Raw genomic sequence first — 27098 nt, 5'->3', positions numbered from 1 at the left:
AAACTGCTACAGATTAGAGGACACTAAGGAGACATGACCACTAAATGCAACTTGGTATCTTGGATTTGATCCTGGAATAGAAAAAGGATATTAGTGCAAAAACTGGTAAAATCCAAATAAGGTCTTCATCTTGGTTAACAGTACTGTACCAATGTTAATGTCTTAGTTTTGATATCTGTACCACAGTTATGCAAGATGGTAACTAAGAGGAAACTGGGTGAAGGGAATTTCTGTACTATTTTTACAACTTCTTTGTAAGTCTACAATTATTTCAGAATAAGGTTTTTAAAAAAATTTTATTAGAAAAAGCTATAATACTATTCTCAGAGAACTAACAGACATCATGGCAACAATGAAACAAGAACATGATGTTATTTTTAAAAAGGTCCAAAAAGATATCATGGAAACTTAAATACAGTGGCAAAACGCAAAACTTGATAGAATGATTGGGAGATAATATCGAGAAATCTTCTCACCAAAAGGTACAGAGATGGAAAATTAGAGAGGGGAAAAAAACAGAACAGAATCTGAGTTAAGGGTTCTAGAGAGAGAACAGAGAAATGAGAAGGAAGGAAATAGCCAAAGAAGCCATTCAAGAAAACCTCCCAGAAATGAAGGACACAAGTATCCAGTTTGAAAATGTCCACTGAGTCATAACGAAAGAAAATAAACCCCACTAAGGAAAATCAATGTGAAATTTCTGAACACTGGGCAAAGAGAAAAAATTGACAAGTTTCTGATAAAAACCAGGTCATGTACGATGGATTGGGAATCCAAATAACTTGGGACCTCTCCACAGCAACTCAGGAAGCTGGAAGGAATGGAGTACTGCCTTAGAAAATCTGAGGCAAATGGTTTTTCACCCTGGACTTCAAACCCATCTAAAATCTCTGTCAAGTGTGGGAGAGAGGGAAGGCTTTCAGAGACATGAAAATTTCCAAAGTCTGGCTCCACTTCCTCAGGAAGCCAATAGCAAATGTTCTCTACTAAAACGAGGGAGAAGTCCAGAAACCAACGAGGAGACCACAGGATCCAGGAAAGAGGGGACTCCAACCCTGAGGGGGTGAAGAAAATCCCAGGGACACATACCAGCTGCAGCCAGTCTTCACCAGAGTAAGCTTGGAGGCTCTGAGAAAGATTTCCTTGGAGAGTGAATTCAACTGAACCCCAGATGCATATGAATGTATGAGAGAAGGGTCAGATAAAATGATAGGGAGTATAGGGCAGAATGAGGAAAGGTGTGCAGAAAATTAAGTAAACAAAGTAGCAAAATCCAAACCATTATCTGCAGAAAACAAACAACAACAACAAAAACTAACAAATTGTGTCTAAAAGTATGTACTATCAAGTACAGTTCTGCAAAGCATTTTCAGGGTCAGGACAATGTCAACAGTGAGTCCTACCTAACCATATCATGTGATGACATTAAGGGTAAGGGATTGGGCTGGGTAGGGGGAGTGAAGCCCTCCTTTTCCACAGCAGGATGCCCATGGATAATGCCTAAAACTGAACAATCATGAAGTAGCGACATAAGTATGTCATTTAGAGATATGGAGCTCAGAGATTAGAAAGTGACAGCCTCTGGGGAGTTGGAAATGGAGAGGAGGGGACTGTGTGCTCCTAACACAACTCGCCTGGTAAAACTATGACTTTACACCAGGTGCCTGTATAATGCTGATTTGAAAGCCCTGAATTTAAAAATCCATCTAGAAATGTAAGAAAAAGAAGAAGAAAAAAGGAGAGGGGGAAGAAAGGAGGGAAAGGAAGGAAGGAAGAAGGAACAATAGAGACAGGGAGAGGAGACTGACTGCTTTGACTCCAGCCTCTGGCCTCAGGACAGGGGCCACAAGGGCAGCAGGTGTCATCACCACCTCTGTTTACTCTTACTGCAAATGAGGACAGTTTGAGGCTTCAATTTCCCAATCAGCTAAGTACACAGACCAGGCTCCTTAGACCAAAACAACAAATTCTTGATGGTGACCTTTGGTCTGGGGTCCCAAACTAACATTCCCCAAAAGTAGGGAGTAATCACAAAGCAAGTTGAAAGACAGCAGCCCACATGGGTCTGGGAGATAATGCCACCCACTCCAGGAGGCAGTGGCAGACAATGTCAAGCGGCAAGAAAGAAGCTCTAAGTCTTCCACAATGTCTATGCCTTGGGTGCGCTGTCTGTTCACCCGCATCTGTTTAAAACGGTGCCAGGGGTCAGGTGGCCTGCTTCATCCCAACCCACAGACAGCCCAGCCTGGAAAGGACAATGGGTAGGAGAAGCTGTCTGAGAAGTGAAGTGGGCTGCAAATGTCTTTGCAATCTCTCACATCCTCCCTGGAATCCCAATCTCTCTAAATTCTAGGAAACACACAAACCCACAGCCCCTCAACCCAGTAGTCTCCTTGCACTGGATAGGCATTCTGTTCCAGGGGTATAATGGGCTTGGGAGTGAGGGAGCCTCTCAGTCCCAGGGAGGGAGGATACTTCCTCATGTGTGGCTTGCACTTGTGGGCCTCATGCCAAGTGCAAGCTCAGCTAGGATTTGTCCAGCACATTGGGAAGAAGCCCAGAGTGCTTGGGTCCTCAGAGAGGGAGATGTTGGACCCAGACCCCCTGGGTGGACTTGGTTCCCTCAGCAGATCATGTGTCTCAAAAGGAAAGATGGCAAATTAGGGGAGTACCTGGAAGAACTTCCTCTACTACCCAGGTCTTGACCAGGACCAAGATATGTCTCATCAAGCCCCACTGGGGACGCAAGAATCTGCTGACATCCCAGGGTGTGGGGTTGCCCCAAATAGTCACCCTTCTACATCTCAAGTTCACTGAGCACTCACTTCAGAAGGGGCCTAAAGTTATTGGGGCTCCCCGGGTCTGTGGTGGGAGGTGGCTCACTGAGCCCAATTGCTGGACATGGCCTTCTCCAGCTCTGCTAAGGGTTTCTAAGTAGGCTTTGTGAGCAAGTGTGCACATTCCTGGAGGGCTGGGTCACCCAGCTGCTGTGAAAGTCATGTGGGTAGGAGAGGCATCTTTCCTTGGGCAGCAGAGAGGCATGTGTCCTACCCAAGGAGTCAGTCTGAGGTGAGAGGCAAAGCCCCAAACTGATGACCCTATCCAATGAGGTAGCCTGCCCAGTCTCCTAGGAGCTGCCAGTCTGCTATAGGGGTGCCGTCACTGCCCTCACAAAGCTGTAGTCTGAGAGGGAGACAGTGTGCAAGCCTCAGGGGTCCTAGTTTGAGTGGGAAGGCCGTCAGACCCTCCTCAATACAGGAGAGTGAGTTTCCAGAGCCCAGTCTCCTGCTTTCCCCCAAGAAGGCTCCAGACCTCACTCCCTCGTTTCCCTTGAGCGGCTGCTCTACCACTTAGCAACGGAGACAATTTACATAATGCATCAAGTGTGAGAGCAATAATGGCTGGGGAAGCAGGGTGCCCGTTAGCGGCTCCTTGGGAGGGAAAATACCTGCTCCCACACCACTGCCTCCTCCCTTAATGAACTGAGCCGAGAGACGCTAGAAAGCAGGTGCCTTTAAGTGCTTGGCTGCTGCCAAGAAGGGCCCAGAAAGGATGCACCAGCCCTGGGACTGGAGCAACCTTGGGACAGAGATGCATGCGAGAGGAAATTTCCAAACCACCCAAGTTTTGAACATAAATCTACCCAGCAGTACTCCTAGAGTCTGAACCCCTGATGAGCCTGGGCCCTGCATCCTGATCCTTCCTGGAGGAGGAGGCCACTCTAGCAGGCTGTAAGCTGTAGCTGGGAGGCTGGGAGCCAGGGAGCCAGGGAGCCAGGGAGCCAGGCTGCAGCTGCCCAGGAGGTGGTCACGTTCAAACACAAAGGCAGCAATGAAAGGGGGAGAATACATAAAAATTACTGGCATGGTAATTGCTTTTTATATAAATGCTCTTTTAAAAAGTTTTCCCCAGTGTGAAAGTCCCTCTTTAAAAGGAATAAATTCACTGCACACCAATTTATTCTATGCCTGTAGATGGAGAATAATGAAGGCTCCTCTGTCAACACCTGATCAAGAGGCAAGTGGCTGCCACTCGAACCAGATTCCAGGTCTCCCTGCATGACAACACAGTACAGCAGTGGGGCTGGGGGTCTTTGAAGGCAGCTGCCAGGAGTCAGCGTTGAGCCCAGACTCTAGGACTCAGGGGCAAGCTGGGTAGACCCCATCAGTCTTCAAATGGAGTATACAGAACAGGAGTGGCTACAATCAAAGTGATTCATGCTGATGTGGAGGTACATGGGGGCTCTGAGAGCTGGGGAGCATGAGGTGCCCTCACTTTCTAGGTGAAGAGAGACATTAAGAAGACTCCTAGGGGATTAGGCCCCACTGGACTGCCTGCCAAGCATGTGGAGGAAACTGGCAGGCGATAAGCATCCGGGGGTTGTGAGTGGGCTTGGCTTGCCCTGTACTGAAGAAGACTCCCTGGTGTACACCAGTCCTGTTCTAACCCCAAAGGCCCCAAAACTCTTCCCTCCATCTTCAGAAGATAACTCTTCAGTGGACCCAAGCCCAGGGCAGGATGGGCTGCCACAGCCTCCGAGAAGAACCTGACCACACCAGCAAGCTCCAGAGGATGCCCCCAACCAGAAGGCCCAGTATCTGGAAACGAGGCTCCTGCTTCCTTACCAGCTCCTTTACCAGCTCTCTCATCTGTGAAATGGGGACAAGGCCTGGATGACCAGCCTCCAAATGCACTGGATTAGGGACAATGAATACTGCCATGCATAAGGCCTGGGATCTCCATAGTGGGATCATTTGGTCTAGCCCCTATTCCAGGCTCAGACACAAACCAATTAGCATCTGCTGAGCACAGTGTTAGGCAGAGACTTGGGGAGATGATCACTGTGCATGGGGAACAGTGTGTGCGTGTCAATGTGAGCTTCTCACCCAAAACAGACTCCTCAGCTTTGTTAATTAATCAGCTAAGTAGTTCTAGCCTGCTCGGGTGACAGAGCTTTCGGCATCTGCCTCCTTACCATCCCACCCTACCCTACGTGTGCCTGCTCACCCCTCCACAGACAGCACTCAGAACCGCACATTCGGGCACATATACAAGCTTGCCTTGTCACATTCCCACATGTAGCACACACACTTCCTTCTACAGACACACACATACGTGTTCACTTGCAGCACTCATGCACATGGGTTCACATGTCTCTTCTCCTGCACAGGCATGCATGCGTGCTCACACTCCCCATGCAGCATCATGCATTTTTATACACAATAATCAGCCCATGTCCACTTCACACAAGCCTTAGCAGGTCAGGGACTGCTTCCCAGTGGGTTACGGGACCAAGAATCACCAGGGCTAGTTCCCTTCTAGGTCTGACTCCTGGACATGACCCTGCCCTCTGGCCATGGTCTTCATATTGGGATTTGATGGGAACACTGGATTGGGCCTGCCAAAGATTGCTGACAGCCCCCATCTTTTATGTGTACCTGAAACACAAAAGCTGAAAGCAGTGGGGAACATCAAATACCACTGGATTCAGCACTGATCTGGAGGGCTTCCTGGAGGAGGGGGGCTATGGGTTGGGTTTAAAGCTGGGGAGAGGCTTGGCAGGGGTGGGTGGTAATGAGGGGAGTGCCAACTGAACTTGGAGGAAGAAGCTGAGAAGTCTAGTGAGGGTGAGGGGTGGGGGGGGGCACATGGGCAGCTGGGAAGCTCAGAGGCCTAAGGAGGGCTCTTTGCTATCCCTGCCCAGAACCACACCTGGGCCAAGCCTCCAAGTCACTCCAGGAATGGCCCAACCTCCCTAGTTCCAGACTGATGTCTGGGTAGCCAGCACACTAGTGCAGCCAGCTCTTCTCAAGGGCCCTTCTCCATAGCCCCTGCACCCTCCATACCCTCACAAAGAACAATCAAGGGATCCTCTATAAGGGGCTGAGTCCTGGCAGACTCCCTCATGAGAGCCTACTTCTTTCAGGGCATCTGGCACCAAGGTTCAACCCTGATACACTGGTCTTAGTTTCCCCATGTGGGGCTGGATGGCTCCCAGGGCCACATGGGACAGAGCCCAGATCTTGCCCTTCTCAGTCCTCAGATGCCTGTCCTTCTCCATCTCCAATCACTGAACCAAGCACCTATTCCATGCCAGCCTTGTGAATACCTACATGCGTATGTGTACATGGCAGCCATGTGTGTGTATCTGCACACTGCATGTGTGCACAGCCTGCTCCTTCACCCAGACTGCACATCCTTGCATCCTCAGGGTAGCTTACATGGCTCCTTGATTCATGAGAACCCAAGGATGGACAAGGAGGGGGCCTGAGGAGTCTGTCCAGGAGCCACTCCCTGCCTCAGTCTGTCCCCTTCTACATGGAGCAGGCCAACCCCCTCTTCAGAACCATCAGGTCCCAATACTGGGAGACAGGTATAGAAATGAAAGGCCGTGGCTCTATATTTCTCCAAACATGAAATCTTTGCTCACAAGGAGAGGACAGCCTACATAGAGAAGATGAAGGGAGGCCACACTGAGCCTCCATTTCCTGCCTGGTCGTGGTAAATGCTGCTCATGCCGCCCCTGGGGCCGGCTGTGGTTTGTCAAAACCAATTACTTCTCTGCCTCCACCAAGTGCTTGGGGCTCCATGAATCTGAGGCAAGTGTCCCCGTGGCTGCCACTGATCCGGCAGTGGACAGGAGTGAAGGAGGGAGGAGGAATGCAGATAGGGTCAACCGTCCCCGGGGGCCCAGCAAGAAAACCCATTTGACCCTCGATTCCCAACCTCCATATCCCACTCTTGATCATCCAGACCAGCCTCCAGCTCTGGACCCGGCAGCTCTATCACTCTTCAGAGATGGATGCAGAGATGAGGGAGGTTTTGGGGGAAGGGAAGCAGACCCTGGCAGCTCTTCAACTAGCTACAAGGGCTGACCACCCTCAAGCCCCGCCGTGCTGATGCAAGGCCAGCCTCTTTGAAGACCCCTAAGGAAAGCCAGCGTCTTCATCAGAACATTCTTCTCCTGTGTGTGTATGTGTGTGGGGGAGGAGGGGCTTTGCTTTAGAAAAGTTTGACAAACTCCTTCTCTTCAGGGAAGGGCTCTGCAGAGAAGCCAAGGGTTCCTGATCAAAAGTTTTCCCGGCAGAGCACTGCTCTGCCCAGCAAGGTTCTGTTCACAGCCAATGAGACTGTTTCTTCCTTAAACTGAGGGACCTCCAGTCAGAGAACCTTCCAGAGATCTCTCGAGCTGCCGCTCTCAAGAACCCCTGATCCCCAACCCTGGCCACAGTCACTCCATTTTCTGACCTACTAACTTCCCCATTCTCAGTGCCAATACCTAGGGACAGCCCAAAGTTCTATGACTTTGTACTGCCCCCTACTCCCCTGCCATACCCTCCTCTAAGCCCATGGAGCGTGGTAGATAAGCTGCTGCCTTGTTGATTGATTGGAGAAACTGACTCACAGCCTTCTGGTGTGTGGGGGCCTTTCCTTTCACCTCCACCCATCTCCTCTCCAGGGGTGCCTCTGCAGCGGGCTCCTTGGATTTCTAGTCAAAGAAGCCACCTACCTTTTCCTGGTCCATAGGCCCTTTTTCTTCAAGCCCTGCCTCAGGTAGGTGGCCTTGGTACTTCTCTCAGTAAGACCTCTTTAAAAGAAAGGTGTCATGGTCGGCAGGAAATAAGGAATTTTTAAATTTAATTTAATTTTTTTAGTCAGGGTCTCACTCTGGAATGCAATGGCATGGATCATAGCTCACTGCAGCTTTGACCTCCTGGGCTCAGGTGATCCTTCTGCCTCAGCCTCCCAAGTAGCTGGGACTATAGGCATACACTACCATGCCCGGCTAATTTTTTTATTTTGTAAAGATGAAGTCTTGCTATGTGGCCTAGGCTGCTCTTGAACTCCTAGGCTCAGATGATCCTCCTGCCTTGGCCTCCCAAAGTGCTGGGATTACTGGTGTAAGCCATTGTGCCTATCCCAAGAAGGAATCAATTTCCAAACTCCAGAGCTGAGCAGGGCTGAGCCAAGCAGAGAGGACACCTTGGGCATGTGAATTTTCCAAAACTGTGACCAACCCCTGGAAGGGCAGGCAATTGGTGTGGAGTGTGGGACTCTGTCTGCAGCCCTTCCTTGTTCCTGCTTCCCTGAGAATCTCACGTTTCCTGGAGGACAGGAGGATAAGACTGCTTGGATCCCTTTTTCACAGGTGTGGGAACCAAGGCTCAGAGAAGTAAGACTACATGTGTCAAGTCCCACAGTGCCTGCCCTTCTTTCCCACTCCACCCTTTCACCATCACCCACCAACCAGCTGTCCCCATGGCACAGGCTCTGGGTTTAAATCTAGCTTGGCCCCAGCTGTGGGACCACAGGCATGTCCTACCTTCAGAAGGCACAGCATGCCCCAAATGCTTCTCTCCCACTCCAAGCTGTTCCTCATACCCTGGGAACTGACCTTTGATGTGCACCATGTGACCTCTTGGCACAAGCTGGAAGCTGGAGGCTCCCTTCCCAGGCCTGCACCACCAGCTGATCCTACCCACAGACACCTCTTCCACAGACCTGTCCTCTCTACCCCCACAGCCTCCACAGAAACCTGGGCAGCAACTCCCTGCTGACACTCTTCAGAGTCCTAAAAGCCTCCTAGCAGGGCTCCCTGTCCCAGCCTTCCCCTGCCAAGACTCTGGGATCGAGGGGCCCACTTAATGCCCAGGCCCCCAGGACCTTCCTGTCAATGCATTCTCCACTTCCACCTGTGAGGCTGTTCTGACACAATACCTTATCCCAAGGAGCAGAAAGATGGGAGGGTTGGGAGGGAACAGGGGGCTGAGAAGGCTCAGACTCAGCAGCCCTGGAGGAACCACTGGGGTGGGGAGCCTCCTCCTGTGGCTGGTGTCCATGGAAGGGGTAGTCAACATGAGCCAAGGTCCCTGGGGCAAGGGACTGGAGCAGCCCCTGACACTGACCTCCCTTAGCCCCTCCCTGGTGAGGGACGTGGAAGGGTACAGGAGACCTAAGCCAGTAAGCTGGCCCTCAGACAGGAGTTCTGCCATGAATGAAACAACTTTAGAAAAGCTTCTCAAAAATGATATTTTCTCCTGCTAGTGACAACAGAGTGTGTGTGTGGAGGATGGGAGGCAGGAGGGCAACAACAATTCACCATTCAGTCCTGTGTTCCCCGCCATAGTGCTCAGGAGAGAGCATTCCCAGACCCTACAGTGGGAGGCGGATGCCAGAAGAGGCCGCCCCCAGGTCAGGGCCCCAGAAGGAAAGAGGTAGAGAGCAGGCTGGGCTAGGGGGTAAACAGAGGGGTTCTAGGAAGGGCTTCGGTCAGGCTCCTATGCATTCGCCTCTCTGTACCCAATTAAGCTCGAGCAGCGGCCTCACCACGTCTCAGATGCCCTCCCGGGAGCCCCCCCCAGCCCCATGCATCCCCGCTGGGTGCCAAGCAAGAGGACCATATGGAGGGAATAATAAGACAATTAACTTTCCATTAAAGAATAATATATGTGGGTTTTTAGGGAGGCGAGCGACAGCAATCCCTACCCAGCGGCATATTTCACACCCGCGCCTTCCCATCACTCCCCACTCCGATGCGCCCCACATCCTGATCATCTATACCAGGAGAGAGGAGGGCACTGCTGGGCCTCCCGGGGAGGCAGCTAGATGGAGGGGTGGGAGCTGCAAGATGAGCAAGTGCAGAGTCCCTAGGATGATGGTTCCTAGGCTGCAGAACCTTGGAGAGGGGCTGTGAAGGGCTTGAGGGGGCTCCCTCACTACCCCTCACCTGACTCTTGGCGTATCAGCTGCAACAGCCAGTGCCAGTCGGGGACTTGGCCAAGGAGCTGCATGCCTGCCTCTTGGGGGTACATGTGAACCACAGTGCTCTGATGAAAGGACAGATTGTGGGGTCTGAGTGTTGCAACCTCTTATGCTCTCCTTGTCTGGCCCTTCAGGAACTGCTTCTGTGCCACCTGCCTCCCACTCCAGCTTCCTTCCTTGTCTGCCCTAGCCCCTATAAGGTTCCGAGGTTCCCTGGCACTTTGAGGCACTGCTCACCCCACTCAGGATGCTGAAATGCCCAGAGAGCACCCTCCCCAAACGGGAACAGATTACAGCCTCAGGCAGCACCCTGGAGTCATGTGTTTCAGGAGTTGGTTGTGTCAGCTAAGGAGGAGAGTGGAGGGGAACAGGGAGAAGCCTGTTTCAAAGGTGCCTGCACAGGGACCCTGCCCTACCTACCTGAGTCTTTCAGGAAAGAGACCCGGAGGTGGCTCCAGATGTGTAAATATTGATTATATGTTCCTGAGGAGAACTGAGTAGACAGAGTGCAGGGATGACCAGGGGAGCACAAGATGGGGTAGGACTGTGATGTTGTCACTGGTTCAGAAATGCCACTCCTGCCTATCCATAAAAAGTAAGGATACACGGACACCCTTTGCCTGAATTCCCAAGACTGTCCAGAGAAGCACAGCAGTGGGAAGGGGAGCAAAAGACTTGGGTTTGGGGCAGGAGTCCTGAGGTCCAGCTCTCTGTGAATGCAGGTTTACCATGGGAGAAGCTGCCCCAGTACGGCTCCTCTGCCATGATCACACCATCACCACCATTCAGGGCTGGCCTGCCAGGGCTCCAGGGTGGGACTGGCTGCTAGAGTCAGTCAGTGCCTTGATTTCCCCATTCGTGTGACAGGAACACAGGAATGACTGGCAGTATGAAGCTGAGCTAAGGCCATCACAGTAGCTGAGGTGGTGGGTAGCTTGTATGCCACATCTGCCCTGACCTGTGCGCAAGATATGGAGTTTCATGTGAACTGGGAAAGGAGCCTGTGGGTCCAGAATTGGCTTGGGTTTTCCCAGAGGGTAGCCGGTGGCCCCCAGACATGGCTGTCTAAGGTTCCTCCTTCCAGATGAGCTCTGTCCAGGAAACTGCCTCTCACCTTCAACTCCTACCCCAGGCAGAGGGGCTTCCCTCCTTCTGTAGAGATCCTCCAAGGAAGTTGTCTCAAACAGGTCAGCAAAACATCCCAAGGCTGGTGGACCTGATGAGCCAACTGGTTCTCCATCATGTCTGACTATAATCTCTCTTACCTTTGCCTTCCCATAAGATTCCCTGCATTGTTCATCCTTATATCCTAAACACTCAGCCAGAAAGGGATAGTCCCTGGCTGTACCATCCAGAATGACCTGGGTTTCAGAGAAGGAAGACCTGCCTATCTCCACATCCTCCCTACCTCCACCCCCGTGCACCCCCAGGCACCTAATGAATTATTCATTCTGATCAGCCTCATTATGCAAACGAGCTCAGAGCCTAAGCATATGCTCTCTCCTCTCCCCCAGGATGGGGACAATATGGTGCTGATGGGGGAGGGTGAAGAAGAGGCTCCGGAGACCTCACTCAGTCCCAAGGGGCTCTGGAGGGGGCAGACTTCAGTAGGGTCCACACTTCTGTGGCCTGTTCAGGGCAAGAGTGGTCCGGGGTTATGGGGACAGTGAGGCTGGGGAACCAAGGAGGGTGTGGTTCAGAGTGTATGGTCAAGCATGGGAGTAGGGGTGTCATGTGAGCACCAGGCCACAGCAGAAGCCCCAGCTGTGCATTGGCCCTGGGGTTAGATGAGGAAATGAGATGGCGCCTTCACAGAGAGCCCCTACACCTGCTGAAGTATTCCGTGGCTTCTAACCCACAAATGGGCCACTGTCTGTACTCAGTCATGCCCTCATGGGGTGGTGGTGAGGTCGGAAGGAGGAAAGTGCCAAGGCAAGGAAAATGTTCCCAAATGCTACTGTCTGCAGTTTCTGCACTCTTGCAGCTGCCAGCCCTTGAGGCTCCAAGCTACTGGGGGCGGAGCAGACTCCAGGATGGCGGGGGGCAGGCAGGGAGGGCAGACATGCAGGGGAAGAAGGACAAGAGGGGCCCAGATGCCAGGGTCACCCAAGCTTCAGGTGTCTGGGTCAGCTCAGAATCAGCTCAAGGAGGCCAGAGGAAGGGCAGCTCCAGTAGGAGCTGAGGCCAAGGCTTGGCAAAGCTGGTGCCAGGGTCCATGACAGCATCCACAGCTGGGTCAGAGCTCTGCTCCAAGCATCCTCCTGACCTGTCAGAACCAGGCATGGGCTGGGCACATGGGCCCTTTCATGTGCATTTGAAGGAGAGCAATGGGGCTCAGTCATGGTTGGGGGTAAGTTGTGGAGAGGTGGGATTGGCTCCCTCCTGCTCCCACAGGGTTGCCCTCTTCCCCTAGAACTCCACACCTGGCCCCCCTTCCCCCACCTACCTCACCAGAGTGCCCTGTGACAAGAAGCAGACCCAGAGCTGTCAGCAGGAAGAGGCTGAGGAAGCAGGTGAGAAAAAACTGGAGCAGGACAGAGAGCCGCTGGAGAGCTGGCAGCCGTCGGCAGCAAAGGGGCTGCCAGGAAGAGCTGGGGACGCCAGGTCAGCACTTCTCTGCTGCCTGTCACACCAAGCATGGGCCTGCTCCGGCCCAGCTCCTCACTGTCCCAGGTTCATCTCACCCACCCTACCAAGATAGGAAGCATAGCCAGAGAAGGAGAAGGAACAGAGCTCTGGAACAGGAGTCAGGAGCCTGGGGGCCAAGCCTCCGCTCTCCCACAAGCCAATCACTACCACCTTGGTGACTGCTGGGCAGATGGGGGGGGGGGGGGGAGACATGCTCACTGATGAAAGTGTCTGGAATCATTCAAGTCCCATCAGAAGGAAGGGAACACGGTCAGGTAATGAAAATGATCGAGAAAAATTCAAATTTGATTTCTAAAACAGGGGGCATGTCAGCATCGGCCTGTCAGTTGCTATTCTTTTTTTTTTTCTCTGAGTTGGAGTCTCACTCTGTTGCCCAGACTGGAGTGCAGTGGCCGCTTCCGGCCACTGCTGCCTTGACCTGCTGGGCTCCGGCGATCCTTCCACCTCAGCCTTCCAAGTAGCCGGAATTACAGGTATGCGCTACCATGCCTGGCTGATTTTTTGATTTATTGTAGAGATGAGGTCTCGCTGCCCAGGTGGGTCTCGAACCTGCGGGCTCAGGCAATCCACTCACCTCAGCCTCCCAAAGGCGTGGGATTACAGGTTGAGCCACCGAGCCCGGCCAGTTGCTGTTCTTACTACCTCATCCTCCAGTCAGACTTCCCAGCCATGCCATGGGTCAAGAATGAGGATTACAGAAGATTCAGGACTCACTCAGGGGCCTACAGTGGGTATGCTGAGCAGGGAGATCTCATCTCTAGTCTTCACCATCTAGTAACCCCAGTGGTCCAGATAGATCTGAGTCCAGGTATTAGTATGTAGATTATTTTTTCACTGACAACCTTTCCAGGTCTGAGTGACTCACAAGTATAACATAATGTCCTCAGCCGAGGATTCAAAGTATGGAGGATTCTTGACTGGAGGTGCATGGTTAACTCCTTATGCGGGGTACATTTTATGTCCTGCTACAAAGCTTGGTAAGGTACAAGACCTACATGCCAGGGAGCTATCACTCCTTCATTAACCTACACAGCTGTATTTGGCAGTAGCCACTTAGAGCCTGGTTAGTGCTGGGTGCTATTCCTGAGCCTAAATTGACTCCTATTCCGGAACAGCCTTTTTTACAGTGCTTTCTCTGGAAAGCTCTGCTGGCCTCCGAGTGTGGCTGAGTCATTGAGAGTTCACAGGAAGAGAGTGTGATGGAGCTACTGCAATTCAAGCCCAGTCACTAGGAAAGGAAGGTTCAGAGTTGCTGGGCCACTGTGGGGAAGACACCCAGCAAGCTGAGGGCTCAGACCTCCAGACCCGGACCCCCCTACTCCACCATGTTCCAGCTCATTAGCCAACCCTGATCAGTCCCATCCTGTGCCAGAGGTCCTACATCCACAGCCAGTGTTGACACACTCACTGCTGTCGCCGTTTCCTGGGTACCAGCTATAAGCTTAGCACAAGGAAAGGGTTGAAGACAACCCCCACAGTCTCTGCACCACTGAGGTTACATCTGCTGACCCCGGCCCAGATTAACAGGGACAACAGAAACATACTGGGTATGGAATCATCAAACCCTGGACCTGGACTCTGGGCTGAAACAGTAAGTTGGTTTCCTCTGCTGTTCCCAGTCAACTATCAGCAGGAGATTCCCATGCACCCTCTGCTCAGATGTGGTCAGTACCTTGAAGCCCAGCCCCCTAGCAACAAGATCCTCGAAGACCAGCTCATACCCTGGGAGTCCCACCCCCATCACTGCAAGAGCTCAGCAATCTGAGTCTCTGAGTCTCCACATAAAGAGCAATGGCTCAGGATCCCATGGTCTGACAGCAACACATTTTGCAGCCTTCTGGGGGTGACGGATGGCCTGTTCTTCACATCACTATTTCAAACATTAACATAATCTCCCAGGATGAATGTGGTGGTTGGCGCATAATCAATCACCCCTCCTGCACCTTATCCTCCATCCCACTAAGCACAGGATTTTCACTCTTCTAGTGCTACAGCGCCACGAGCACCACTTTCAGGGTTGTGTGGACTGGCCATGCCATTCATTGTGTGGATTTTTCCTTTGGCTTCTGTGTACCCCTGTATCCCCTGATCCTCCCTGAACGTGGGATCCCACCCCAGGTGCAGCCTCAAACACAGACCTCATCTGCTGAAAACCTGGAAAACTCCCGCACCCTTTCAGTGACAAGGGTTATCAACCGAGTCAGTTCACTTCTCTGACAGCCACCTCTGGAAGAGCAGCCAAGATCTGCAGGAGAACTGCTTTTCTAGTCATTCTCCACCTGCCCCATGGGCTCATCAGTGTCCCACCACTCCAGGACCTCAACAACACCAAATCTTCCTTACTCATTTCTGAAGTTTTCCCCCATTCCCTTGGAAGGAGGTCCCTGAAGGGAAGGCAAGTGGCTCTGGGCTCACCTCACGAAGTTGCTGGACACCTCCAAAAATCCGCATCACGCCGTCGACCTCCTGCTCCAGGCGCCGGGCCCAGTGCTGCATCCTGTGTGCAGAGAGAGAGAGACGTATTAGGAAGGCCTGCTTGGAGCTGGTACAGTCCCACCCAGGCCGCCCAGGGAGACCGGGGGCAGCCATCCACTCACATTCCAATTTTCACTAGAGAAGGAACAGAGACAAGGAAACAGAGCGTGCCTGTGATTCCCCTTTGAAGTCCAGACCCGGTGACCCAGGCTCTCCTTACGCACTGTGGGGCAGCCAGGGAGGAGAGTGAATTGCATTGTAGATGCACTGAGGGAGTTCAGCAGTTTGGAGAAGGCTGCAGGGAGACTATTTTTCACCATGAAGAGCCAGCCCTTGATGTAGCTGCTCTGAACGTAAGAACTTCTGGACATTGGGGGGCGGGCATGAGGAAGCTGGGGTAGGGAGAGTCTGCTGGATCTTGGAGCCTACTGTCCCCAAGACCAGGTGGGACCTGGGGGAGAGGCTAGAACACTGCTGCCATCACCAAGCCACTGCATAATCGGGGCAGGTCGCTGCCCCACTGAGCCTCATCTAAGCAGTGGACATGGAAAGTTCCAGCTCAGATGGCCCTCACATTCCCAGCACCCTGGTAGAGAGACATCTATCTGAGGCTCATCGCTGATGTCTACTTTATGAGCCCACCACAGACCATTCCACCACTTTCTGGAGATCTAGAAAGCCCCACAATTCACCTGAGCCACGAACTGAGCAGGTCTCTCTCACACTGGTACCACCCTGGGATTGTTTTCCTCCATCTATGTCTAAGCTTTCTCCTCTGGGATGTGGGGACAATTTGGGGCCACCTCTTAGGGTGTCACAAGAACACATCAGAATAGGCTAGTTGAGGGTACCACACACGGATATTTGTGAGTGGACAGAATGGAGAGTTGGTCACATGGCTCTGTATTCTCAGCCCACAACCAGGAAAAAGGAAGGAATCTGGGGAGAGGTCTCACCTAGGTTCAAGCCTGTGACTCCCTCAATCCCTTAGGCAGAGGCAGATCAGGTGAGCAAAATTACACCAGGGTTGGCCAGCCAGAGAGACATTCTCCCCACAGTCAAAGGTGCTCCTTCTGTGACCAAGACTCCTTGTCTCATGTGTCTGAAAAGGTATCTCAACTACCCCATCCCACTTGACACATTCCCACTTTGCAGAACAAAGTCATTCAGGGAGGGCCCACAGAGGAATCACCACAAAGATTTAAATAAGCCATGAGTCAAACACATAGGGCATGGCAGATGTAGGGTGATACTAGCCCCTAGCCCATGGAGGTACCCCAGAAGACATAGGGTCTAGGAGATAGCATCTGGCCCCAACACCCCTCCCTGGGCCTGCTACCTCTCCTAGTGCCACTTGGGCCAGGACTCTCTTCTGGGTCCCTGGATCAGAAGAACCCAAGCCTTTACCCAGCTCCCTGCCCCACATCCCTTCTCAGGCCTGTGGCTGGGGGTTGGGCCCATGCCATTGTATATGCCTGGGTCGGTTGGCATGGGAACTCAGAGCAGGAGGCGGGCAGATCACTAATTGCAATTTGCCAAGCTGAATGTCAGGACCGTGATGGGGAAAAAAAAAATCAACATCAAAAGAAAGAGGTATTAGCTTCGGCTTATTGCTGACTGAGCCACAGCCATATTCCCCCCTCCACTGCCCACTACAGGGGAAGATCTAACCTGAGTCTAGGTGGGGTCAGGCTGCAGGCTGGGCTAGGAAGGGCAACAAGACCTCAGCTGCCAGCCTGGGGAGGGCAAAGTGCATCAGAGAAGCAAGAGCCTGCTTGACCCCTGGCCACTGGCCACCAGACGCTGATCTTGGGCCTGGCTGTAGGTGAACAATGTAGCAGGTGGCTCTTTTGTGATCTTGAGATGGAACCCTGAGGGCTAATGTGAGGATGGGCTGCTATGTAGCACTGTGTCCAGCCAGGCAGAGGGCAGACAAATGAGCAGAGTCAAGAATCTGATCTCCGAAGGGAACCATTAGCTCTGCCCTGGCCCTGACCCAGACCTTAGCCATTCACTGGTGTGGAAAACAAAATACCAAACAAACCTTCCTGGGACTAATATGTACAAAGGCACCCACTATATGCAAAGGTGCCAGCATGTCACTTGCTTTCTTGCTTCAATCCCCACTAAGAAGCAAACATTATCACCCCAATATGGAGATAAGAAAACTGAGGCATAGAGGGTTTAAGTGATGCCCAAGGTCACCCATACAGGAAGGAGTGAACACAGGACTTGACCTAGAAGTGTGCTGGAGTCGCAGGAGCTGACTAATAAGAGTTGATCACATGTACCTCTTCCCAACTCTGCATTCGGTCCTATCACCGTGGGAGCTTGAAATAGGTCATAGTGAGAATATTTACACCACAGAAATTGGTAAATGCTAGAAACCCTGGTTTTCTCCTCCTGGAGATCAAATTGTAAACATTTACCAGCACAGCACTGATTTCATTCTGACTCTTTTCTAGTCTGTCTATAGGTCTCTGTTTCTAGGATTTCACAGATAAGTAGAAGAAAATTAATTGGGAGAATAGACATAGATGCCAAGTTTTATTTTGCTCAGACAACACATTATTATTATAATCACCATCATTTCATCTAAAAAGGCTATTTGAACACTAAAATAAATTTTAGAAGAGCCAAATCTCAGGATAAAGTCCAATTCCTCCCTAAGACACACACACTCTGTCTTGGTCTCCTTCCCTCTCTGTCTCTCTCATACAGTCTCCCCACTTCCACCCCCAGGCTGAGCACTCTAGACTGCTATAGACTTCAGGGATGGGCCCTCCATGACACATCAGGACATACACATACCTTCCCAGGGCCTAGGGGTGGCTCTAGCCCTTAGTCTGGCATCCTGGACCTGCCAGGCAGACCCCAGGCCATGTTTCACTGCCTATCAGCACAATGCCAGGGAAAACAAGTTACTCTGATTATCACAAGGCAATATTTATATCCTAGAGTTAAAAAGAACATGGTGGACAATTCACTCTATTGTCACAGATATGTGACTTTATAGGGTCTAGGGTTTGGCAAGGTCCCAGTGCTGGCTCGGAGGGGTTGCACACAGGCACTGAGGAGGCCAGGAGTTGACTATGCACCTGCAGTTTTCCAGTCTTGAGACTGGAGAAGCCATCCACCAAGCCAAGTTAAACTCTGGCCAGGCAGTCATAGTTACTCCAGCAGAAAGGTGTGGGGATGCTCTGGAAGGGTGGGGGATGCATACGCTCCATGGCCCCACTGAGTCAAAGGCAACTGACCAAATCCTGCCCAGTCTCCCATCAGCTTGGACCCAAGCACCTGGCTCAGCCAACGCCTCCCTGGCCAGGCAGTGTTGTCCACTGGCCACATACCCAACAGGGAAGTCTACCTGCTGGCTCCCCACATTCTTGTGATTTTCTATGCTCTTCATTGAGATGACACTGCTTATCCCTAAGTGCTTTTAAGTACCAAATTAACAAGACAGAGAGGGGAGAGTGTCTAGGAGGAGGTGCAAGCAGTTAGGGGCTACAGTGGCTTAATGATTAGAGTGGGCATGAGAGACTGGGGACTGAGCCTAGGGAAGTGAAGGCCCTGTGGCTCCATTTCATAGATAAGAAAACTGAGACCCTTGGCAAGTATGGGTACAAGGTCATATATACTTAGAGTGAAGCCAGACCTGGCCTCCTGATTCCATCAGCTCCACTACCCCATTCTTCCAGGAGAAGGCAGCTTCTAGGAAGCGTCAGGGGAGAGGCTACCTCTGCCTGCTGTGTGACCTTGGAGGGTTCTGTTCCCTCAGAACCTCAGCTTTTCCATCTGCAAATGAGGGCTATAATAACAGGCTGAATAGTTTTAATGAACAAATTCACATGGAAACCTTGGTGGGTAGTATTATTACTGGGAACTCCCCTGAAGGTTAGCATAGCAGTTTATCCAATACAGCCCCCTCTTCTAAGATCTATGGACTTCCTGAGGGCTCAGGAAACCTTCGATGAATGCCTATACCTGGGGGAAGGGTGGATGGAGGCTGGGTTCTGTGAAAAAGGCCTGGCAGGCTGAGGCTATCTCAGCTCTGCAGGAAAGAAGATGATATCACAGTTGTGGGATGCCAGGCCTTGGTCTCCAGGGCATGTTTCAGAACCAAGAGGCTTAAGGGAAAAAAAGGGGTGTCACTCTCAGGCAAGGGAGCAAAGTCATGGGGTGAGGAGCTGCGGTTGAGGACCCCTTTAGTGGATAGAACCACTGAGGCCCCAGCTAGAAGGCTAAGGAGGCCCTGGGTCAAACTGCAGAGCACTCAGGTGGGGCCTCCAGTTCAGAGGACAGCTGCAAATGCTCACTGAGAGGGGAGGAGGAGGACAGGAGGAGGAGGAAGAAGAGAACAGGGGAGGAGGAGGGGAGGAAGAGGATGGAGAAAGGGGTATGAGCTCGTGTGCAGATGCAGCAGCATAGATTAAACTGTTGCTAGTTGTTAATTTTATATGTGAAGTTGTTGATCAGAATGTGATTTAATTGTACAGTATAATCCAGGCTTTTGGAATAAATTATGCAGAAAACTCATCTATAATTAAACAAATCAAAAAACCAGAGACAGGTGACACTGCAGGTTCACCCTCAGAGGGCATGGGTGGATGTGGGCGGCTGGACCCAGCGGAGGGGCAAGAAGGGAAGGGGGAGGAGGCAAGAGCAGACAGGGGCAAGCCCAGAAGAGGCCAAGGCCTGGCAGGAAGTGAGGGGCTTGGAGCCCCCAAGTTCTGCCTCCGCAGGCCTTCTTGCCATTCACATGGAGGTATTTTTTGCATCAAAGCCCAGCTGCCTCTCCCAGACAGCCTGTCTGGATAAACCCTGTTGCACTGGGTGGCCACAGGCAGTCTGCCGCCCTCCCTTCAGCCTGGCAGGTCAGAAACCTTGTGTGGAGCACGAGGGGATGGGTACTGAGGGAGAAACAGCAGGTGAGGCAGAAGGGTAGATGCTAGGACAGGACTAGGCTGGGCCAGGTGAGGGGGCAGGAGCAGGCACAGCAGAGGCCTCTTGTTGCCAAGGGCACAGTGAACCAAACTTGGCAATGGCGGGGGCTCCAGGTCTCTTGCTACTCTAGTGACAGGCTGGCCAATTATTCTCCCAGTTCTGGGGGAAGAAACGATTTAAAATAAAGTGCTATTTAATTATTCCAGTTATATTTCAGCTGGCCTGCCACCTCCCAGCTCAGCGCCTTCACAGGGTTCTGAAGGGGAAAGAAAGACAGGCAGGAGGGCGGGGAGGGGGTGCAGGTGTGAGAGTGACAGACAGAGAGACACAGACATGAAGAAAGTCCAAGAAAGCTGGGCTAGAGGGGTCTGTGTTAGGCTGACCCTGCCCCAGAGGAAGATAAGCTGGTAGGTGGGCAAGGGGACCACTTCTCCATCCCAGCCTAGAGAGGTGAGCTTCTGGTCGGAAATCAACTGTGGTTCCTGCTGAAGCAAGGCTTGGGACAAGGCTGGCCCCCTTCCCTAGGTCCTACTGCTGCTGCAAGCATCAGGAAGCTCAAGGCTGCACTCCAGGATGGTGGCATCTCCAGGGCCACCTCCCCTGAGGAGTCCTCTCTGACCACTCGGGCAGATGTCCCTCTGTACCTGAACTAAGTGTCCAGATCCAGCCCTGGCTCTTGCAAGCCCTTGATCCAGGTATGTCTGTTTGGGCTTCTATTTTCCCATTTGGAAAATGGAGATAAAAAATGGAGACGCCCCCCACCACCACCTCCCAGGTGTCAATGAAGAGAAAAGTGGTACCCGTAGCCCCATGTGAGGGATGCTAGTGATGATCACCACCCACACATGCATGAGCACACAGCTCTATCCAGATGGTGGGGCTGCTCCCCCATAGTCCAGTCTCCTCCTCAGACCTACAGCTCCCTAAACATGGAATGGCTGTCCCTCCTCCTTGGACTGGGACCTCTAGGTGGGCTGCAGCCCTTCCCTGCACTGGCTCAGAGACCTGGCACAGGGGAGACCTGGTGGGGTACTTTGCTTGAGGAGTCCAGGGGAAGGGCAGGACCTGCTGTGACTAGACCTTCCTTGCTTCTTGTTCACTCAGGAAAGAAGACTCTCGGATCATGGCATCTTTCAAGGATCAAAGCCCAGGGCAGGAACTCCCAAGGATGACAGAGCCAGCAGAGGGTAACAGTCTAGCTGAGGCCACTCACTCCCCAGAGGCCACCTGGGCCAAGCCACTCCAGGCCATCAAGTTCACAGTGCCTTGAGATGTAGGGCCAGTCAGTGCTGGCCTCACACTAAACAGATCGTGGAGAGATAACCGAGGCCAGAGTTATTGATTAGACCATGGAAAGATAACTGAGCACTGAGAAGGGGACATGCTTGCTTAGCTGATTCATGATAGAATAAGGTTCCCTAGCTAGTCACTCACCATTTCACACGCTGGTAAGCTGAGGCACAGAACTCAAAGGAGACTGGCCTATAGTCAACCTGTTTGTGATTCAGTTAAAGCGACCCTCAGAGTAAGCAACATGACACTACTAGGAGCCCTGTCCACACACCCACTTACTCATCCTGTATACACAAGAGAAAAAAAGCACATTTATCACAAGGGACCTTGAGACCCTGAGGAGGTGGGGAGGGGCTGGCATTGCCGAAGAGCGAATTAGTCCAAATCCATTGACCTCAACTATGTGTGCCTTGGGACCCTGCCCAAATACTGCTCCTTAATGAGGTTATTAATTACGGGGCTGTCCCTTCCCTTCCCTTGCTAAGGAAGAGCTTTTCCTTCTAATTGGTGCTTGGCTGGGAGGCAGCAAGCCTGCGCCTCCCCCTCAGACTAATGGTGAACAGTTATCCGGCTTTAATTAGGGTGCTAGGTCCAGCCCAATATTTACTCGTAATAGCCTGATGGGGTGGAGGATGAAGAGCTGAGGGAGGGAACAAGGCCTGGAGCCAGGGCGCAGCACCACTCAGGGCCGGGAAAGCCCAAGCTGCCCGCTTGGCTCTGTAGCATGGTCTCTGCAGGTCTCACTTTCCCTCTGTAATCAAGAAGGGGAGGCCAGAGGCTCCATGGACCTTTTGGGGATCCATGTCCCAAGAGGTCTGATGGGAGCCCTCCCTGCCTGAGGCCTGCACCTGTGTTGTGGCACAGTGGTGGCAGAGCAGGGGTCTTACTGTGCAGCTTTATTTCACCTTCATAGCAGCCGGATCATTATCTCCAATCCTCTGATTGAAGGAGAAATCGAGGAACAGAGTAATTGAGTGATGTACCAAGGCTGAGGGTTCATGAATGCCAATCAGGATGACAGACCTCAACTCAGGACACCAGTCTTGAATGTCCAGCTACTGGGATGGCACGGCCCCTTGGATGTTTAGGGGGCCTCTCAAATGAAAATGTCCAAAACAAGAGACTAACCTCCCTCTGGACCCAACTCCCCCCACCTCCCCACCCCCTCTTTCCTTGCCTCAACTGATGGCAGCTTCCTCTGCTCAGGCCAAAGGCCCAGAACCCACATTCTCCCATACCAACAGCCAGGCTGTCAGCAAGTCCTATTGGCTCCATCTTCACAATGTGCCTGGATTCGCACACCCCCTACCACTTCTCTGGCCCCCACCCGGGCCTGGGCAGCCATCGTGGTTCCTGGACCATACAGTTGCCAGCTCACAAGTCTCTAGCTTCTGCCCAGGCACCCTACCTCCCCAGTCTGTTCACCTCCACACCTAGCTGGAGTGTCCTGCTAGAATTATGTCAATACTGTGCTGTAGCTCTGTGGCACTAGAGGAAAAACCAAAGTCCAGCCAGTGGTTGCACCCCAGTGGCCTCCCTCTGTGAGGGCCTTCCTCAGGTCACACTGGCCTTCTCAGCGTCGCTTAAACACACCTCTAGACTACCTGCATAGGCCTTTGCACATTCTGATCTCTCTGCCTAGGACAGCCTCTCCTCAGAAGTCTATAGGGCCTCCCTCAATTCCTTCAGGTCTCTGTCCACATGCCACCTGCTCAGTGAAGTCCACTTGATTCCTATTATAAACTGTCACCCCAGAGGCAACTGATCTCTGTGTCCCCTCCTGGGGTTATAGTTTTAGCTAGTATCCCTCAGACATCTTCTCTTATTTACCATTCACCTCTGTCTTGGGCTGTGAGCCCTGAAAGAGGAGGCTCCAGCTCTCCAGCCTGGAGAAACAGGCTGTTTGCTGAGTAACTACATCTCCCCAGAGTCCTGCAGACCTCTCAGTCATCCTGCCCCAGCCTGTGTGTGGCTGGCCATAGGAGCAAGCAGGTGGGGTGGGCAGTGGGGGCCTGGGAGGGGTTGGAAATGTGGTGGTTGCCCCAGAGCTGGCCTAGAAGGCCCTCCCTTCCCCTGGCTCCTTTCCATATGAATTATTAAGGCTCATTTATGATGGGCCTGCCCAGGCCTGTGGCTTCCGTGCATAATTCATGGCTCTCCCAGAAGAGCCTGGCGCTGGGGCAGCCACTTCTTCCAGGAAGCAAGAAGAAAGTGCGGAGAGGGAGTGACCCAGCCCTGGGCTATCCTCTACCCCATCTCTGTCACCCTGTCCCCAAACACCCTAGCACCTCCACCCCCGCCCCCCACCCTATGTGTTTTTCCTGCACACTTGGGTTCTGTGGTCAGCATCCACAGGCTTTGTGCAGGCTCACCCACTCACCTGTCTGTGCCTTGGATTCCCATCTGTGGACTAACAAAGTTGGACTAAACTGGTGGTTTTCAAGCTCCCCTGCAGCAATATCATCTGACTTTTATTTTGCCAACAAAGTCCTATGTGGAGCCCCAATAGGCAACTGGCAAGGTAGTAATGAATATAAACGTGTTTTAGAAAGCAGCACCATAAAACATGCCTCCGTATTCAGTAAATAATCATTACAAACATCGAGGCAGTTCTGAAGAGCCCAGATTCAGAGTCCACAGGTCCCATGCAGCTCCCAGCACCCCCAACCTTTATTCCTGTGTTTTAAATATACTGAGAAACCCCTGGGATACAGAGATAGGCAGCCACAAATAGCAACCGTGACTTAGCGCTCACTGCACAGAGGTGGTGGGAGAGTTCTTTCCTGAGGTCAGCAACTCTCCCAGTAACTGAGGCTCATGGAGGTGTCATTGTTTGTGAATGTCCCAACAGTCTAGAGGTGGGATATAGCAATCAGCAAAATGAGCTCATGAACCAACCACAGCCTCCCTGGTACAAAGTATGGGGTCCAGGCCAGGGGTACTGGGATAGGTACCTACTGTCTACTCTGCCCAGGGTCCACCATCTGTTTCCCAGGCCTAGAGGCATACGCCCCAACACAAACTGGGTATTCTGGGGTTTGCAACACCTCCTCTCCCCAGGCAGTCAGGCACAATGGGAACATAACTTCTGCCCAAGTCAATTTAACAAACGGGTGAGCTGAGGCTCAGCGAGATTGGCTCTCAGGAGGTGTTTTTATTGCCACAGCCCCTGTGTGCCCAGTCAGGTACTGTAATGGGGGAGCCACATCTGAGCCTGATCTCAGGAAGTACAGAGCAGGGTTGAGGCACCTGTGGAGGTCTCAGGTAAATCAGGGAGGAACCCAGGAGCTCCAGCCTTCTGTTCCTGCCACATACCAGTAGCTAAGGCTTGACTAGAGGTGGCAAGACAGACCCTGTCCATGTGTCACCAACCACTTTGGTCAGATTCTGTGATTCACATGTCCCCATCTCCCCTCCTGCATATCCTCCCCGCCCCCAGCATGAGTCAAATCCTCGCTAAGCCACAAATAGCTGTCCTCTGTGTGCGTCCTCAACAAGGCCTCCTGCCTTGAGGAGGATGGAGACCCCCTCAGGGTCCTTTGTTCCCTTCAGAGTAGAGACTTCTGTGGAAGCTTGCAGGTCCCCTGAAAACATCCAGGTACAGAGGATAGGCCATGAGAAGACTTCAGAACTCAACCCATCAGGGTCAATTTTGTTCTCTGGCCTTGTCCCTCTGCTACCTGGCCCAGTCACCTCCACCAGTAAGCCTTCCTGGATTTTCCCCACCCCTTCCTTAAGCCCACAGTCCTCACTACACGTTACCAAAGTCTCACCTTGGGTTGGGGCTGCAGCCTGGTCCCATCACCAAACTTCCTGCAGAGCTTAGCTTGAAGTCTGGCTAAGAAGAGTCTTTGGGAAATTCTAGGAGGATAGATTTACCAGAATATCTTCCCTCCATCAGACTGGTGCCTGCCCAGACCATCTCCCTCAGCAGTAGGAGAGAGGCTGGAGAGCAGGGCTGGTGTGCTGGGTGCTATGTATGTGATTCCCACTGAAGCTACACAGTACCCTTGGCCACGTGCAGACCACTTCATGCCCACTTCATGGATGAGGACACTAACCCAATGGAGATGGAGCAACTTACCCAATACCAAACAGCCAGTGTGTGCTGAACCAGAATTTGAATCTGATAGCAACTGGCACTAGAGCCTTATTTCCTTCCCCTAGGCCATTAGGCCTCCTTAATCCCAAGGTAGGCTTCAATGGCCAAACTTAGAAAACAGGGTGCAGATAAGGGCACCTCTAATTTATAACCTCTACCAACTTTAAGAAGGGGGTTGACCCACTCCACATCAGGGACCCCACTGCCTCCCCAAACAAGCCAAAGCTGGGTGCAGTGGGGAAGTACTTCCTTATACTCTACCAGGCTATGCAACTGTAGGAACGTTGTTGCAGCAGAGCAAAGTCCCAGCTCCCTAAAATCCCCCCACCAGGGATTCTGGACCAGGTATGGAGAGAACGCCCACTTCCTCTGGGGTGTGTTTCTCGCTGGTGCCTGCATTCTTAGAATGAGCCAAACTGCATGTAAATCGAATGTGAGTGCTCAGCCTGCCTTGACAGCACCACGAACCTGTTCCTCTGTGGTGAATCCTTTAGCAATGCAAATCCCCTCTGAGGGCTGGGAGACATTCACAGCTGCAGCAAGGCAGGAGCTTCAAGCACCACCCCAAAAGTTCCACCCTGCTGGCATCCCTAGGGTGGTGGCCAGTCAGAGAGGAGCCACCTTGCCTGGAGGGCCTGTATTGTTGTCCTCAGGGTGACTTGAGGAGAGGCAGGTGGCCAAACCAGCAGGATACATAACTGACAGAATACTTTGTAGGTATTTCCAACTTTCTGTAAATTCCCAACCAGCTCACTCACTCTCTACTCACTCACTCAGGCATTCATTCGTTTGGATAGTTACTATTAGCTACTGTGGGCACCAGGGAGGGAGTACACGGTGAGCAGGGCAGATGCAAGCCTGTCCCTGGGAGCCTGGCATTCAGGCAGAGAAAGCTGACATCTGATCCGGATCAAGGCCTGATGAGCGCAGGGAAGAGGAATCCAGAGAGCCCTGGGGACAGGATGCATGGGAAGGGGCCTGACCTGGCCTAGGGGGCTGGCCAGGGAGGGTGGCACTGCAGAGCAAGAGGACAATCTAAACAAAGGGCATAGCATGTGCAAGGCCCAGCAATGAGACCTGCACACAGTGATGCCGTGAGTACCCATAGACTGTGACTGTGAGCACCAGGGCAGGCTGTCTCCACACTGAGGCCTGCAGAATTCCAGTCCTCAAGCACACGTTGAGCATTCCATGTACTAAATGGCAAAGGTGTTGAGCATGGGTACACCCAGGGAAGTGGAGTCCCTGAGAAAGACAAAGGGGAAACGGGCTGGTAAGGAGGTACTCAACCTCTCCAGAATGGATTCCATTCATTCATTTACTCCAGACACAAACCAGTGGAACCTGGGACCTGGTACAGAGCCTCCTGGTCTGGGTACCCTGACACTACCCTGTATTTTGTAATTTGTGATCTCGACCCCTAGAGTGGAGCCACAGAGAATGCTAAGTTTCAGTACAACAAACGTTAGAGGTTGAGGAGATTGCTATAAACCCTCCCAGTTCAATGGGAGCTCCATTCGTAAGACCCTCCTGCTGCTGCCCTCACCAGAATGCCCACAAGGGCAAAACACTCACCATTTTTCTGGTGTTTTTCTGACACAGATATTGTCACAAGAATATCACATTATATCATCTCCTGGGAACAGGGCTTGGTACATAGCAGGTGCTCAAGAAATGTTGACTGAACGACTGGATCCATCCTTACAACTACAAAACAGAAGAAATGCGATCCCATTTTATTTATTTATTTATTTATTTTTGAGTTGGAGTCTCACTCTGTCACCCAGACTGGAGTGCAGTGGCCGCTCCTGGGCCACCGCAGCCTTGACCTGCTGGGCTCTGGTGATCCTTCCGCCTCAGCCTTCCAAGTAGC

General features: G+C 52.2%; 1 protein-coding gene across 4 annotated transcripts in view; it reads right to left on the bottom strand.

The window, feature by feature from the left end:
* Positions 1-27098, bottom strand: part of CACNA2D2 (calcium voltage-gated channel auxiliary subunit alpha2delta 2) — a 139036-nt gene that overhangs the window by 98067 nt on the left and 13871 nt on the right. For all 4 annotated transcript variants that reach the window (XM_008053401.1, XM_008053403.1, XM_008053402.2 and 1 more), the window contains exon 2: positions 14827-14908. In XM_008053401.1, the coding sequence (XP_008051592.1) occupies positions 14827-14908 (82 nt within the window). The remainder of the gene's footprint in view (positions 1-14826; positions 14909-27098) is intronic.

Source organism: Carlito syrichta, unplaced genomic scaffold (genome assembly GCF_000164805.1).
Source record: "Carlito syrichta isolate Samal-C Ts95f unplaced genomic scaffold, Tarsius_syrichta-2.0.1 Scaffold288153, whole genome shotgun sequence".
Lineage (NCBI taxonomy): Eukaryota > Metazoa > Chordata > Mammalia > Primates > Tarsiidae > Carlito > Carlito syrichta.
Note: the sequence above shows the minus strand (reverse complement) of the source record. Positions and strands in the feature narration are given on the sequence as shown.